This window comes from Heliangelus exortis, chromosome 16, assembly GCF_036169615.1.
Source record: "Heliangelus exortis chromosome 16, bHelExo1.hap1, whole genome shotgun sequence".
NCBI lineage: Eukaryota > Metazoa > Chordata > Aves > Apodiformes > Trochilidae > Heliangelus > Heliangelus exortis.
Window position 1 is genome coordinate 2756772 of NC_092437.1, and position 16589 is coordinate 2773360.

The following is a 16589-nucleotide window of genomic DNA, read 5'->3' on the forward strand; positions in this document are numbered from 1 at the left end:
GTCTCAGGTACCCCCAGTCAACCCCCAGGTCTCAGTGACCCCCAGGGTCAACTTTGGCTTGTAAAGACACCTGGGCAAGAGTTAAAAACACCAGAAAGGAGAAAAAAAAAAAAAAAAAAAAAAAAAAAAGAGAAAAAAACCCCAAACCAAAAACCCCCCAAACAAACAACAACCTTCTAACAGGAAAGACAGGTAATAGTTTGATTTTCTGGATGCAGATCCTTCCAGGAGGTGGTGAGATTGTTTTGGACTGTGAGTAACCCACCCCTGAATCCAAGACTGTGCCCCTATCCCAGATTGGGGCTGGCTGATGGGGAACTTACACAGTGAGTATCTTTACAACAGCTATTAACCCAGAGGGCTCCAGCAGCTCCTTTCAAACCATTCACACAGTTAGAATGAAAAGGGTGGGGAGTTTGCAGAGGCTTTTCCAGACACCACTGGCCCTGGAGGCACCCAGAAAACTCCTGATAAATGCTCTGTGCGTGGAGCTGAGCCGGGCCAGCACCAGCATTTTCAGCGAGGTGGTGGTGGGATGCTCAGTACATGGGACTGGAGGCACTGGGAGGAACTGGGAGGCAGATTTCAGCCGTGTTTGCTGAGCTTTGTGCACCAGGTGCAGAGACAGGGGAGGCAAAGGGCACGACGGGGATGCACAGATCCAGACCTGGTCCTTCCCTGTCTCCCAGGGCTTTTTCCCGGGATAAAGGATGGCAGCGGGGTCCGGAGCCTACAGCCCCGCTCAGCAGCTGCTCCATCCCCTCTTTTCCTCCCAGTGGGAGGGACAAAGCCCTTCGGACGGGCTCAGCATTCCCGTAGCCTCAGGACTGGCTGTGCGGTGGCTCCTTTGGTTGGAGCAAAGCGATCCCAGAACAAAGAGGGAACCGCTGATGGGTTGTTGAGCAGCAGCAGCCGGGTCAGCCCCATCCCCATCTCCATCTCCATCCCCATCCCCATCCCCATCCCTCCTCCATGGCGCGGGGCCTCCGGTTGGAAACCGGAGCCCGCGATGACTGTGCAAGCCATGAATTATGCTGATGGATTTATTTTTTATTATTTCTTTTATCTTTCTTTTTTTTTCTTTTTCTTTTTTTTTTTTTTTTTTTTTAATTATTTTCTCCCTCCTTCTTCCCTGTGCTTGAATGCACTCAGCAAATCTAAGCAAAAAAAAAAAAAAAGGGAAAAAAAAAAAAAAGCGAGAGAAAATCCTGACAGATTTTAATTTTAGATATGGCGAGAAAGCAAAATGGCTGCAGTGCAATGAGGGGAGGTTAACAGAGAGGAAACGCTCCGGGGAGAGAGATGAAGCTCCCAGCAGCCCTGAGGCTGTAAATTATGATTATTTATAAACAGGGGTCGTGTCGGTACCGGGGGCACCTCCCGCGGGGTGCGGGGGGTCAGGTCCCGCGGGGGGCAGTGAGAGATGGAGGAGCAGAGGGCAGGGGGACAGCGGGCTTGGTGACAAAGCTGTGTGGCTGTAACCCCCCCTGTCCCTCTGGTTTGAAAGAAACGCATCCTCTGATGGGAGGCAAAGTGGCTCGTTTCGGTTTGCGGGTCTGAAAGTTTTTCCTGGAGCCCCCTGGGAATGACCTGTGCAAAAAAAAAAAAAAAAAGCAGCTTGGAAATGCTGGGTCCAAACCAAGCCTGAAACTTTCCCTTTCCAAAAAAGGCTCAGCTGAAATGCTGCGAATATTTCGACACATTTCTACGGGGCTTGGTTTTTTGTTTGTTTGTTTTGTTTTGCTTGTGCTTGTTTTTTTGTTTTGTTTTGGGTTGGTTGGTTGGGGTTTTTTTATTTGTCTTTTTTGTTCGGGTGGTTGTTTTTTGATTTTTTTTGATTTTTTTTTTTCATCAGAGCTACTTGTGCATCCGGGCTGGGGAACAGCTCTGGTTAACCCAAACGATATTAATTTCAGGACAAATTCTTTATCTCGGCCCAGGGCTGAGCTTCAAGCTGTCAGTGCTGGTGTGAGTGTCTGGGACCTGCTCCAGCCCTGCCTGCAAGCCCTGGCACTGCCCGGGTGACAGTTCCAGCACCCTGCCCTCTCCATCCTTCCCAGCTCCACATCACACCCGCTGGACCTGGGAATGTTTTAGGCTCCCGGAGCTGAGAGTGAGGGCTGAGAAGTGAAAGAAACAACACAGGGGGGGGAAAAAAATGGAATGAAGCAATTATCCCTGCTCTGATACTTTCTAATTAAGGGAACTGTCACCCTTATTACAAGGCCATTAATTCATTGTCATAAGTCACAATCAGGGCACAAGTACCAAAAATGGACCATCAGGACCTGAGCAGCATCCCCTCCTTCCCGTGCCTCAGGCACCAGCACCGCGGGGGAGCCAAACCCCGAGGCTGTGGGGCTGCTCACAGCTTTTTGGGATCTCTACCCGGCTCCCCCTGTCACCCCGGGGCTTTGGGAAGCCACCAGCTCTGCTGCCGTGCCCAGCTGGGGCCGGCAGGGATGAGCCCCTCCATCCATCCATCCATCCATCCATCCATCCATCCATCCATCCCCTCCTGCATCCCTGAGCTCTGCCTGGAGGGGTCCAAATGAATTCGTGGTGCCAAGGATGGGGTGATTTCTCATCAGACACCAGCTCTGGGGGAATCCAACCCCCCCAAAGAGGTGGCGAGGTGTCCCCAGCCCTGTGTCCCTCTTAAGGACAGTTTTTCCCTCCCCCCTTGCATGGCCTCCAGGGGCCAGCCAGCTCCACAGCCTCTCATTATGCATTCTGCATGAAGGCCCTTGCCTCAGCTTAATTAACAAGGTAAGAAAGAACCGGACCTTTGAGGAAATCTTAATTATATTATCCATCTCACCCTGAGTGTCACCTGATCCATCCCAACCCTCTCCTCGAGTCCATTAGCAATGAATCAGAATTGATTAGCCCGGAGTGCAGCTGGGGCAGGAAGGCTTCGTGCTGAGATCCCTGCGTGTCCCCAAGCCCTGTCTGCTCCTCCAGCACCCGGGATGAGGAGCAGGGCTCTGGGATGAGGCAGCAGGAATTTTCTCAGAGCTGGGATGTGGCTGCTGGAGCATCCCAGGAGCAGCTGTTTCCCTGTGCCCCTTCCCAAGGGATGCTCGGATTTGTACCCACACCGTGCAGCCCTGCCCTACCCCATTCCCTGCTCTGCTTGTGTGACCCCCATACCTCCCACCAGCACCCAGGATCCCTCTTTTTCCCCTGCCCGCCATCCTGCTGCGATGCCCACAGGTTTCCAGTGCAAGGAATTCCCTAAGGAGCTGCCTGAGAGCACCCAAAAGGCGATGATGGTTTTAATCCCCTCCCGGGGATGATGTGAGGACAGGTTGGACCCTGTGCCATCAGCTCAGGCTGGGGGGGAGGGTGCTGACAGGCACTGCTGTCCCTCTCTGCTCAGCAAAAAGTGTCCCCAAGCCCCAGGCAGCTGGGGAAGTCACAGCCTGTGCTCAGAGCTGAGCAGGGAGTTCAGCACCGGAGGAACAGGGATGGTTTCCTCAATCAGAGCTGCAATCAGCAGCGTTTCAGAGCTGGAGGTAGCTGTATCATCAAACCAGGCTCACTAATTACTTGGACAAATTAGGCTTGTGGTTTCTGTGTGCAATAAAGCCTTGGCTTTATTTTGATTTTCCTGCCGGAAAAGCTTGCTGGGATCTGCACACTGCCTCTTCCACTGCAGAGGGGTTGCTGGATTGTTCCTTTTTAACAGGAAAAGATCCTGCCCGTTATTTCAGATGCCAGCAGGGCATTGTCCTGCTTACTGCAGAAATTCCCCACGAGCCTCATCCTCTCCCACAGCTGCCTGTCCCATCACCCTGCATCCCCCTGCCTGCTCCATGGCATCAATTCACACTTGCTGGTGTTTTCTGGTGGCTTTCATTGTTGCCTGGTTTTCACATCCCATTAATCTGCCCCCAATTCATTCTCAGGTGCTGTTTGGTTTAGGGCAATGTCAGAAATACCACTGGCAGAGAAGTGCTGGACAAATCTCAGGTGTTTTTCTTCCTCAGCAAGAGCTGAGAGGTGACTGAGTGTCCCTAAGTCCAGAGAGGGACCTGAGAACCCTTTTCCCTCCAGTGCCTGGGGGGACTCTGCCTTTTCAGGGGGGTCAGGGGCAGCCCCAGCCCTGCTCCTTCCACCCCAGCCACGTTTCAAGTCAAAATCACCCCAACTGGGAGCCCGAGCTTGGAGAAGCCATTTCCCCCCCAGCAAACCTCAGAAGCTCCAGAGAGCAGCTCAGCATCTCCCTCTAACGATGTGCATCACCCACAGCTGCTGGTGGCTCTTGGGGACACTGCCAGCTCCCCAGGCACCCTGAATCCTCTTGTGCCCCTGGTACCACTCCTGCTGCCCCCCTCCTCCAGCACCCTCCACCACCAGCATCCACCATTGGGGAGGTTCTGGTGGGTCCCCTGCTCCCTGTGGAAGTGCTGGGCCCTGGGGATTTGGGCTGTCAGCATCCCCTGAGCATCCCTGGGAAGGGACAGAGAGACCAAACCTGTGTTTGAACAGGGTCAGGAGTGGGGAGAGTCACAAGAGCAGCAAATTAAAATAACAGTCTCTTGGTTTATTACCAGCAGAGGAGCAAGTGGGGGGGTGGCCACCGTGACCTGACTCTGCACCCCTGACAGCTCCAGTGTCCCCAGTGGCCTCCAGCCCTGTCCTTGTCACCAGAGGGGGAATATGGGGAGGTGACAGCATCCACCCTGCCCCAAATCCTCCATTTTACACATCATTTGCCTTACCTGCCTGCACGAGTGGTCTGGGGCTGCAGCCAGGGGGGCTCTGGGGATGGTTACAGCAGATGTAGCTGAGCTTGGGAGCACAGGGAGGGAGCAGGACTGGACCAGGGGGAACCCGGCACCCCAGGGACCCCCACCCACACCCCCAGCAGCACCCCCAGCACCCCTGGCTGCTCCCATCCAGCCCCACCCCGGCTGCCCCATCCGCCTGCAGACGAGGAGGGATGAAGGATGAGCTTCTGGCACAGCATCCTCCAGGCCACAGCGTGTCCACCTTGCCTTTGCTCCTGGATTTTCCATCTCCAATGACTCAGCTCCCTTTTTAAGTCACTAAGGGGAGCTGGGAGCTGGTGGCTTTGAATTTTTTTCTAGCTGGTCGGGTCATCTTATTTGCTACTGATAAGATTACCTCCTAGGATGCTGGAAGACAGCCCGGGCTGGAGAGGAAGCTAAAGCTCCCTAAATAATCTCTGAGGCACGGGCAGGAGCCACCAGGAGTTGGGATGTCACCCATGGGCACGAGGCTTCACTGTCCTGTGCCTGGCAGGAACAACAGCACTCGGTTTATCCGCAATCCCAAGCCCTGGATGTTCACCATCTCCTCTTTTCCATCTCTTTCCCAGGCTCGGGTGGGCAAAATTCCTCTGTCCCAGTGGCAGTTTTACTGATTTTCCTCCAGCCAAGAGCCACGTCTGCTGGAGGAAAACTCCCATGTCTGCACGGGAATGTGTCCATGAAAAAGAGAGAGAAAGAAGAAGGAGGAGAGAAGCCCCGGTGTGGCTGGGAAGCTGTCTCTGATTCTTTGTATTCCAGGCGTGGGGTTCAGGCCTCGTATCAGTGGTGCACAGCCCATCCCAGAGGTGCTTGGTTCACAGTGTTGGTGCAATCTGCCAAACAGACGGATCAGCTAGGAGACGTTTCCAAAAGAAGCTGGAACAAGGCAGGAGAGGAAGCAATAAACAACCTGCAGGGTGGCACGTTCCAGCTCACCCCCTGCCAGCCCAGGAGAATCCCATCCTTTCCCTGCAAAATGCCACCAATGGATTTTGTGCTGTCAGCTGCAGCCTGGCCCTGGGCACCAAACCCCGTGCACTGCACCCCATCCCTCTGCAGCAAAACCCATCCCTCTGCACAAAAACCTGTGCACCCCATCCCATCCTGTGCACCACATCCCATCCTGTTCACCCCATCCCATCCCTCTGCACCCCATCCCATCCTGTTCACCCCATCCCATCCCTCTGCATCCCATCCCATCCTGTTCACCCCATCCCATCCTGTTCACCCCATCCCATCCCTCTGCACCCCATCCCATCCTGTTCACCCCATCCCATCCTCTTCACTCCATCCCATCCCTCTGCATCCCATCCCATCCTGTTCACCCCATCCCATCCCAGTGCACCCCATCCCATTCCTGCACACCACACCCCATCCCTGTGCACCACAGCCTGTCCCTGCACATCAAAACCTGTGCAGCACCCCATCCCTGTGCAACACCCCATCCTTGTGCACCCCAGCCCGTGCTCCACGTCCCACCCCAGCCCCAGGGGCTGCCTTTCCCCCAGCTCTGGGATCTTCCCAGCCAGTGCCCCGCGGCTCCCACCCAGTGCAGGAGGGCTGTGTGGCATGTCCCCTCCCTGCTTTTCCTCCCACCAACCCTACCTTGGCTGAGCAGCTGCAGGTTCCGGACCTCCTCTCGCACCTGGAGCTGCAGGACCTGCTGCAGGACCTCCTGGCGCTGCGCCTCGGGAGCGATGCCCATGCGCTGCAGCTTCTCCCCGTTCAGCCGCAGCAGCGCCCGGCCTGCCAACACGAGGTGGGGTGGCATTCAACGGGGAACCCACCTTCAGGTGGGGACAAGGAGGGGGGAAAGGGAAGAAGCCCTTAAAACGCTCTTGCAACCCCCCCGGAGCCGGAGGGATGGAGGAGCCCAGAGGATGGAGGAGCCCGGCGCATGGAGGAGCCCGGCGGGTGGCCCCGCTTTGGAAGGGCGCTTTGGGGTGTCAGGTTGAGGTCCCCAAGCTGAGGACGGGTCCCGGTTTCAGCCATCACGCAACTCATCCCCGCAGGCAGGAGCTTTCCATTTCTCCGCTCCACCTCCCGCATCAGGAGAGGTTTTTTCACCCAGTACGGTCCCCGTCCCGGGGCAGCGGGGTTACCCATCAAAACACATTAAGGTCGCTGCCACCCTCCCCGCACAACCACTCTCCTCCAGGCCGGGGGCTATTAGGCGAGGGATTTACAAGCAGCTTTTGTCCTGGTTTCCCAGCGCACACATTTGCTAATGCTGCCTTTGTCTCCCGTGCGAGGGCTGGCTGAGCTCTTGCATTAGGGTTTCGCATCCCTCCCGGGCAGCTCCGGTTCTCCCTCCCCTGCTCCTTTCTCCTGGCCCTGGCAGAGCTCTGCCCGGACACGCAGATGTCACGGTTCGACACGGTGCTCAGACCCAGAGGTGAAAGCCACTGTCCCCGGGGTCAGAGAGGAGGTGAGCTACCCTCCAGGGCTTGGCTGGGAGCTGGAGTCAGACCAGGACAAAGATATTTGCTCCTTGGACTCCAGCTGAGCAGAGAATTTCCCTCTTCTGCAAAAATCTTCAGGATTTAAAAAAGCCAAAACATTATACAAACGTTCTTAGATATTAATCTAGGTGAGGAGTAGAGTCTTCCCCTTCTCATAAACCCCAATCTCCCCTGGGTAATTTGTGCTTGTTATAAAGAACCCTCATCCTGCCCTGGAGCTCACCCCAGATGCCTCCTGAGGGCAGCATCTCCCCTGGGACAGAAACAAGGACAACATCTGTCTTCCCAACCATCAGCCCTCAAAATTCTCTTCCCCAGGAGCACATGCTAATGGCAATTAGTACCAGCAGTTAATTGGGGGGGGTTTCACTGTACCTGTGATGGCGTGGTGGGAGAACACCTCGACGTAGATGAGATAGTTATGGGGACAGTGCTTCTTCAGCCATTTGCACACATCCTGCTGGGTCCAGAGCACCACGGGCTTGGCCAGGCTGCCCAGTGTGGGACTGGTGTGGTAGATCCCATAATGGTCACAAGCACGACCCTGTGGGGAGCAGGAGGGGAGGGGGTCAGCATCCCCCCCTCACCGGGCACAGAAGGGACCTCTCTGGCAACTGGCAGCAGGGATGGAGCCAGTGAGGTCCTGGGAGCAGCAGGTACTGGGGTAAAGCCATTCCCACCCAAAAGCTGTCCCATGCAAAGCCAACCCCACCAGAAGTCCCCAGGGAAGCAGCCAGTAGGGTCTCTGGAGTAGGAGGGACCTTCTCTTTCTGTCTGGCTCATCCTCCTTCACCCCTGAGGTGAGGTCCTGCCACCTCATGGGGGTCTAAAGCCACCTCTGAACGACACAGCCCTTCCTTGGGGTGCTGGTGACACCCAGGACAGACACCTTCACAAATCCTCAGCACCCTGGCTGCCACTATCCACCTGCCACTGCCCAGCATCCTGGTGGCAGGATGGGACCAGGACTTTCTCCCCGGTGGATCCTCAAGGCTGGCTGGGAAATGGGAGTGGGAGATGTGTATCCACAAGATAACACTGCCCACGGCAGGAGGGGAACAGGTTGGCAGTGTCCCCCCTGGCACTGTCCTCACCATGGCCAGGCCGTGGCAGAAGCTGGGGTAAGGTCCTAGAATCCTAGAATCATAGAATGGGCTGGGTTGGAAGGGACCTCAGAGCTCATCAAGTCCAACCCTTGATCCACTCCCCCCGTGGTTCCCAGCCCATGGCACTGAGTGCCACATCCAGGCTCTTTTGAAATATCTCCAGGGATGGAGAATCCCCCCCTTCCCTGGGCAGCCCATTCCAATGGCTGAGCACCCTCTCTGGAAAGAAATCGGCAGCTCCTGCCCCACAGTGTGGCAACGCTGACCTCTGGGTGTGAATATTGGCTAATTAAGCATGCCTAATAGAGGAGAGGAGATGATTAGTGTGACAAGGACTCCAGACACCCCGCCGCCACTGGAAGGAATGACACATCCCTGAGAGATGCTGGAGAGGATGCGGCAGAGGGCAGCAGGGTCCGGGACGTTTCCCCCCAAGGAGCCTGGACAGCCTGGCAGGAGCTGCTCCTGAGCCCAGGGGAAAGTTTGGGCTTGAAAAGGGACATTTCTAAGGTGGAAAGTGACATTTCCAAAACGGAAAGCTGAGGACATTCCAGCATGAGGGAAGAAGGCAAAGGTGGGAGGCCAGGAATCAATAACCAAGGAATCCGTCTCCAAGTAGATGGGAAATGCGATGGACAAGGAGCACGATTCGGCTTCCCAACCAAGCCCTCACCTCTGGGGGGACCCCGGCAGCTGCCCAGCCCCAGGACACACCCTGGGAGCCCCCGAACTGCAGGAGCATCCCCATCCCGCACCATTCCCTCGGCTCCTTCCCACCCGAGCTTCCCACTTCCCAGCGAGCTTCCCACTGCTCTTATCTCCCCAGCAGGAGGGAAAGGAAGAATCTGCAATTCCCACCCCCCAGCCACAGCCCCACACCATGGGGCTCAGCATCCCTAACTCCCCAGAGCTTGGGGTGCAGCATAGAATCCTAGAATCCTAGAATTGGCTGGGTTGGAAGGGACCTCAGAGCTCATCAAGTCCAACCCTTGCTCCACTCCCCCCGTGGTTCCCAGCCCATGGCACTGAGTGCCACATCCAGGCTCTTTGGAAATATCTCCAGGGATGGAGAATCCCCCCCTTCCCTGGGCAGCCCATTCCAATGGCTGAGCACCCTCTCCAGAAAGAAATTCTTTCTAATGTCCAACCTAAACCTCCCCTGGCACAACTTGAGACCTCTTGTGCCCTCTTGTCTTGCTGAGAGTTGCCTGGGAAAAGAGCCCAACCCCCCCCTGGCTCCAACCTCCTTTCAGGGAGTTGTAGAGAGTGATGAGGTCTCCCCTGAGCCTCCTCTTCTCCAGCCTCAACAGCCCCAGCTCCCTCAGCCTCTCCTCATAGGATCTGTGCTGGATCCCTTCCCCAGCCCAGTTGCCTCCTTTGGACCTGCTCCAGCACCTCAATCTCCTTCCTGAGCTGAGGGCCCAAACTGAGCATCCCCCAGGGGTGGGTCCCCGAGCGAGCCCCCACGCTCCCGGGTGGGGAGGGGAGGTGGGACGGATCCCGGGACCGGTTTTCCAGCCGGCTGAGCTGCGCTGTCTCTCTGATAAACTCTCAGCCGTGAACATCGAGCGTTCACGGTGAGGAGGGCGGGAGGGCTGGGAGGAAGGGGGAGGTGGCTGGGGGCGGGGGGACCCGGGGGCTGGGAGCCATCCCTGCGAGCTGCGGGGAGCCCCTCACATCACCTCCCTCCCCCTGGGCGTTTTTTTTGCTTGCTTAGAGTAAAAATCAAAGCCTTTTTCTACCCCAGATCCCTCTGGGAGGCAACGTAGAGGAAGATGATGGAGAGACATGAAGAAGGGACCTGGAGCAGCTGGTGTGTCCCTCTGCAGGCACCTCTCTATCCCCTTGCTTTTGGCAGAGGTGCAAGAGGAAAGGGGACACCAAGGTGGCCTGGAGGTGACAGGGATGAGGAGCATCACACCGTGACAGTGGGGTTGTACCCTGTGGGGACACTGCTCCTCTCTGGGACCGGACCAGCCAGGCCCACTGGATGCCAAAGCATCTTCATGGACAGTTTGGTTCCCCCCAGTTTCTTCCCAGTGGGTTAGGGAGCAGGGAGAGCCTCACACTGGGAAGCTGCTCCCTCCCACACCGTGCAGGGGCAGGGCAGGAGGCAAAGGGCTGGAAAAATCCAGCTTATTAAAGCAACGAAGCTCAGAATTTTAGGATGTCAGTGTCCCAGACCTGGCTAAGGGACACAGTCGAGCACTGTGAGACTTTATAAGGAATTTGGTTGTGGCCCATTTACTGCAAAATTGTGTAAAAGTCCCCGTGCAAGGTGCGTGGTGCACAGAGCACAGCCCCCAGCTGTATGATAATAATTAAATATATCTATTTTTTAAATATTGATATTTTATAAAGTATATATTTTAGATTACATCTTATTTATATTATATATTTTGTTTATTATATACGTTATATATAGTATGTATAGCATAGATTCCCAAGGGGCTTTTCAGCAAATCTGAAGTCCTGAGGCTGCGGAGGCAGAGGAGGAACCGATGTGGGGTGTGTGGGGGGGTGGAGATGAGGCCCTGTGCTCCCCGTGGCAGCCGCGGGGGGTACCTGGCAGCCCTCGGTGCCCGGCTGCCGCAGGAGTTTGACGGTGCGGCCGCCGTCGGGGCGCTGGCTCCGGCCGTCGTGCCAGGTGAGGCTGCTGCCCGGGTTCCTCTGCAGGCGGTAGCTGAGGTTCTCGGCAGACACCGTGTGCTCCAGGAGGCTGCGGCAGAAGCTGAAGTGAGCGGCGGCGGCTGCGGGAGGGAAGGAGGGTGAGAGATGGTCCCGGGCCCCCCGCTTCGGCACCCAAAAAAAAAACCAAAACCGCTGCTTCTGCACCACGGGACCTGCCGTATCCCTCTCCCCCTCCCCCCCTCCCCGCTGAAATTTCTCTTCACGTTGCCAAGGAGAAAACCCATCAGGTCAGGAAGTGCTGATGAGCTGCTTGCCCATTTGAAGCCCTCGCCAGCGGTTGTCACCTCCTTATCACCCCAACTCTCCCGGGATGGAGAAAAGCTAAGGAGAAAAGCCACTTCCCCAATTCTCCCGGGATGGGGCCAAGGAGAAAAGCCACTTTCCACGGGCCATTAAACTGCCACGGCTGAGGGATGAGGGATGAGGAGCAGATAAATCCACCCTGGTGGAGAAGAGGACACAGGTTGGTCCCCCCAGCACGGCCCATGGGTTCTTGTGGGCAGCTGCTGCCTCACAGACCTGTGCCACCCAAGCCTGTGCACCCAAGCCACGCAGCCCACCACTGGTGACCCTCCAAGAGATATTTCCCCACGACAAGTGGGTTTTGTTCCTCACCACTTCTGTTTGAATAAGCTGGAGGTATTGGGGTTGCACTGAGGATGCAAAGCTCTCCTTTGGAGGGGAGGCTGAAGGGACCCAGCTGCTGTGGGAGGGGGTCAAGTGGGAAGCAGCTGAGGCACTCGTCTGCTCTGGATAAAACCCAAAAGCTTTAAGCAGAGCTGATCCTCAGAGGTAAAGAGTGGAGCACCCCCAGCTCACCTGCTCCCCCCCCCATAGCAGCTGAGAGAGTCGTGGACCACCAGAAGCAGAGCAGTGCCCAAAGGAGATCCAGCTCCAGGGATAACCCCCCCTGGGAGAGAGGGAGGGATGGAGAAACCTCGCTGCAGCTTATTTGCATCATTAGTTGGGTTTGAAGAGGGAAGAGGCTTCCGAGAGCTCCCTCCAACACACCTCGGTGTGAGAGGAGGCAAAGTGACCAAAAGAAGTTAAAATGGAACAGGAAACATTTGTTGATGTGTCCGTGTGTCCCAGGTTATCCAGACCACAGCACACTGCCTTGCCCCTAAAAGACAGCCAGCCACAAACATTGATGTGGGGAAACTGAGGCAGGGGACTTGATGAACAGCTGGGGAAGTGAGGGGTTTTATGGACAACGGGCTGAAGGGAGATCAGTGGAGAAGCAGTGATGCTCCCTGTGCCTCTCTCATGGGATGGAGATGTCTCTGGTGGCTTCCTACCCCTCAGGCACCCCGGACTCAGTAGGTGAGGACAGCAGTGGGTGCTCCTTCCAGCTGAGGACACCCAAGATGCTTCCAGCACCCTGAGCACCCAGAGCCATGCTGGATTGCTCCCAGGTTGAAACCAGCCTGTCCTGCTGGGTGTAGAGGACAGATATGGACCTGGAGGGGCTGGTGGCAGAGCTGTGACCTTTGGCTGTGCCAGGGCTTTCCCCGAAGCTGCAGAAAGGCTCAGCCAGGGAGCACCATCAGGACCTACACCCCCAGGGGCTATGGAGCACCTGCCCCCAGCAGCAGGACGTGGACATCTCCAGTCCCCAGCAAACACGGCTGGAGGCGAGAGCAGATGGGAGAGAGGGGGAAAAAGATAAAGGGAAAAAAAAACCCAAGGCGAGGAGAAAGGCAGAGCTGGGAGCAGTGGTGGCATCGCTCTGTCTGGGGACAAGGAACTGCTGCTCTGGAGCCCAGAGCCCCCGGCAGCTCCTCCTCAGCCTCCTGCTCCCCCAGCCCACGGGTCCCAACTTTCCCATCACTCGACATGGCTGAGGGAAAGGGGTGCTGAGCCAGGAAAGGGTTCGGAGCAAGGGAAGGAAGGGAAGGAAGGAAAGACAACAGCACCTGGGCTGGCTGCACGCAGGGACAGGGGGGTGGCCTCCCACACGGGCTCTCTCCTTCCCGTGTCCTGCTCAGGAGCAGCCACAGCAGCAACCCCACGAGGAGCACCCAGCTCCATCCCCTCCCAGCCACCTCCTGCCGAGCCCGAGGCTCTGCTCGCCAGACAGGGGATGCATATACAGCACCCCCAACCCCCCCAAGCCCTGCTTGGCCCCGCAGCCCCCCGGCCCTGCCCTGCAGCCCACCCCTCACCTGGCTCGGGTGGTCCCTGCGAGCTGCGGATGGTGGAGACGCAGCAGAGGGAGGGTCGGCCCTGCTGCATCTCGGCGGGAGGAGAAGGAGGAGGAGGAGGAGGGATGCGCAGGAACGCTCGGCAGCACCGGCTGTCACCGGCGCGGCTCCATCCCTGCCTCCCCTCATGCCTCGTCCACACCTGACTGATTCCCCCGATCTCCTCCCTCCCGACGCCCAGAAACGGGAGCTGCACGTTCCGGCACTGGGTATCCCCCAGCCAGGCTCAAATGGGGAGGGGGGGGATGAATTACACCCTCTCCCCGCTGCCCTGTGGGCGTTTGATCCCGTGGAGATGCTCCCTCCGTGCTCTCCCCCCCGCGCTCCCGCCTAATCCCATGGCGGGGACAGCTGGCACTGGGATGGACTGGGAGGCCGGGGGGCTGCCGGGGGGGGGCAAAGGGGGGGATGTCAGAACCAGCAGGCATCAAAGATCCGTCAGGCGTTACAGAATCACAGAATCGTTTTGGTTTAAAAAGAACCTTTCAGATTAGTGCCCCCGGGGCTGAGCGGAGCCGTGGCAGCACGGGGGGCACGGGGGATTTGGGGTGTTTGTGATGCAGGAGGGGAAAAAAATAAAGAGAATCCTTTCTGGCAGGGGCTGTGGGGCTCAGCAGAACCTGCTCCTTCACCCGGACAGAGCCGGGGGGGCTGTGGCTACATTTGGGGGGTGGGCAGACGGGGGGGGGGAGCAAACGCGTGGGGAACAGCACCTGGGAATGGGGCTGTGGGAGCCTTCGGGCCATCTGAGCCCGAGCTGGAGCAGAGAGGGGAGAGCTTGGCTCTGATCCCCAAATGGCCACTGTGTCCCTGATTTTTTGGAGTCCCCAGGAGCCATTCCCTGCTCCTGGTGGCTCCTCTGGCTGCCCTGTGGGGTGCATGGGGATTGCCACCAGCTCGATTGCTCTCGGTGGGGTTTTGATCCATTTTGGGCACGTGTCCAGCCACACAGGATGGGTGGAAGGGTGGCCAAGGTCCAGGTCACCTCAGGGGGACTGGTGCCTACCTGCTGCAGGTGGTGGGACAGGGTCTGTGGCAGGGACAGATGACGGTCCTCCCCCTTCTCCCCCCATCACCCAGCTCCTGCTTTTCCCTCTCCAATTTTCTGGTTGGTGAAACATGAGCACTGGAGAGGCTCAGAGCAGCAGAAATCGCTGCTGGGCAGAGGTACTGGGAACCTCCTGGGGACAGGGACCTGGGGGGCAGGATGTGGCAACTCGCAGTGATGAAAACCCCCCCAGGTTGGTCCTGAGATGGGTACGGGCTGCCAGCAAACCTGTCTGTGAGATTGTTTTCTGCCCTGCTCACGTCTCCCTCGCCTGGGTGTCCCACAGACCTGCCCTCCCGCTGGGGACATGTCTGGAGGCGGCTGCTGCGGGGGCCAGGCAGGCTTCCCGAGGTCAGCCAGGCTTCCTGGGATTAATGTCAGGCCCTGGGAGAAGCTTGGAACAAGATTCGCGGGGAACAAAATCCCTTTTGTCACTTTGTTCAGCTCTGGGAGTGCCATTCAGCACCAAATGGGGGGAGAGATTTGCCGACAGTCGGAGGGGGGGTGGCAGGAAGCTGATGGTCACCCTTTGTGTCCCTCCAGGAGGGTGACAGGAGGACAAGACCGGAGCTCTCTGGGGACTCCTAAGATGGGGAATGAATCTGCTGGGATCCCGGAGCTGCTTTGCCAGGGACTCATCTCACTTTTAGCAGCATCTGTAGGAGCCACGAGCCCAGCTGCCACTGCCCTGGTCCCCTCTGTCCCTTCCACTCTGGTGCAGGGCAGAGCTGCTGCTTGTGCTGGCAGAGCCCCCCGAGACAGTGATGCTCTGAGGGACCCCCCAAACACGTGTCAGCCTTGAACCCACATCCAGGGGATGTCCTTACGGAGCACACCCTGCCCTGAGCCATTTCCTAGGACCTGCTGGCCCCGAGGAGGACAAGCCCATGCTCAGAGGGGACTGACAGAGGTGCTCCTCCCAGGCCCTGACTGCAAGAAGCATCAACCTGGAGTTTCCCTCGGAATTCTCTGCTGGCAGAGGTGGGATGAGAACCCCACACAGGAACGGAGCTCAGGATGCTGTCTGCTCCCCTCTGGTGCAGCCTCAGGAAGGAGAAGGAAAGGGAACAAAAGGCAAATGCCCTTTTCATGTGCATCAGGGATCATGTGTGGGTGCTGCCTGCACGGAGGAAACCCTGGGACACAGCCACTGGGGGGACTGTGAGGGTCTTTGCGTGGGGGGGTTGTGTGTGTGCTCCTGAGCCCCCCGTGGGCACTGCCAGGAGGTCCCTGAACACCCCGGGACAAAGAATCTCTGTAGGGTTGGGCACCGAAGAGAGAGTGGGGTGAGGGCAACAGGCAGGACCTCGGGGGGCTCTGGGGTGGGGGTCTCCTGGCAGGGAGTTTGTGTGGGAGCCCACGGGCACAGACCCCCCTGCCTGCAGCGAGCCCCTTTCCACCTCGACACACTCCTCCCGGGGGTCCTGCCCGGCTCCAGCACCCCCAGTCCTGCCCCAACACCTGCACCCCAAATTTCCCCGTCCATTTCACCGGTACCCCACAAGACTGGAGACAGGGAACGGGGACAGCCCCTCCCCGAGGTGCCGAGGGCAGCAAAGAGGGATGCGGAGGGCCAGCCCCCCGAAATGGAGGGGGCAGCACAGGGGGGGATGGAGGGAAGACCCCCGAGATGGAAGGGGAACCCCCCCAAAGGACGTGCCCGCCACGTTTGGGCTGGGGGAGGCGGGTCCCTCCGTGCACCTGAACCCTCCCGGCCCGTACCCGGTACCTTCCATGTCCTTGGGCTGCCCGCAGCTCATCCTCCGCCCGGCGGGGCCGCGTTCCGGCGGGGACGAAGCCCCTCTGCCCCCAACGCCGCCGCCGGCACCGGGAGCTCCGGGCCGGCTCCGCCCCGGTATCGGCGCCGGGGGCGGTACCGCTCTCCGCCACCCCCGGGCGCTCCGCCCGCTGCCCGCCCCGTGCTGCTTCTCCTTTCGCCCAGGATGCTCCGAGCATCCCCCAGGAGCCCTGCTCAGAGGATGTGGGAATCATCCCCCGATCCCTGCCCGGAGGATGAAGGAATCATCCCCGGGTTTGTCCGGACAATGAGGGAATCATCCCCCATTCCCTGCCTGGGAGAGGTGGGCATCATCCCTCACTCCCTGCCTGGAAAAGGTGGGCATCATCCCTCTCTCCCTGCCTGAAGGATGCAGGCAGAGCTCCCTGATTCCTGCCCAGAGGATGCGGGCATCATTCCCTGCTCCCTGCCTGGAGACAGCTCAGCATCCTCCCCTGATTTCCCCGCGGGCTGCCGGGTATCAGCCCCCCGGATCCCTGCCCGAGGCTGCCGAGCAGCATTC

The 16589-nt window shown here is 58.1% G+C and overlaps 1 protein-coding gene across 2 annotated transcripts; it reads right to left on the minus strand.

Moving 5' to 3' along the window:
- Positions 1-4528: 4528 nt before the first annotated feature.
- On the minus strand, positions 4529-16118 carry SAMD10 (sterile alpha motif domain containing 10). Of its 2 annotated transcripts, none has more exons than XM_071759396.1 (5): positions 16019-16118; positions 10912-11096; positions 7616-7784; positions 6384-6524; positions 4529-5654 (listed from the first exon to the last, which is right to left on the minus strand). In XM_071759396.1, the coding sequence occupies exons 1-5, from the start codon at positions 16047-16049 to the stop codon at positions 5632-5634; spliced, it is 549 nt and encodes a 182-aa protein (XP_071615497.1). In that variant the 5' UTR covers positions 16050-16118; the 3' UTR covers positions 4529-5631. The 2 variants fall into 2 exon arrangements, with proteins under 2 accessions (XP_071615497.1, XP_071615498.1); XM_071759397.1 differs by lacking the exon at positions 16019-16118 and adding an exon at positions 13203-13342 and having other exon boundaries at positions 5520-5654; positions 10912-11102.
- Between the last annotated feature and the right edge of the window lie 471 nt (positions 16119-16589).

Coding starts and splice junctions, on each gene's coding strand:
- SAMD10 (XM_071759397.1), bottom strand. CDS start 13,272: ATGCAGCAGGGCCGACCCTCCCTCTGCTGCGTCTCCACCATCCGCAGC. Junction 11,103..13,202: donor GCAGGGACCACCCGAGCCAG/GTGAGGGGTGGG, acceptor CCTCCTTCCCTC/CCGCAGCCGCCGCCGCTCAC. Junction 7,785..10,911: donor CGGGCACCGAGGGCTGCCAG/GTACCCCCCGCG, acceptor TGCTCCCCACAG/GGTCGTGCTTGTGACCATTA.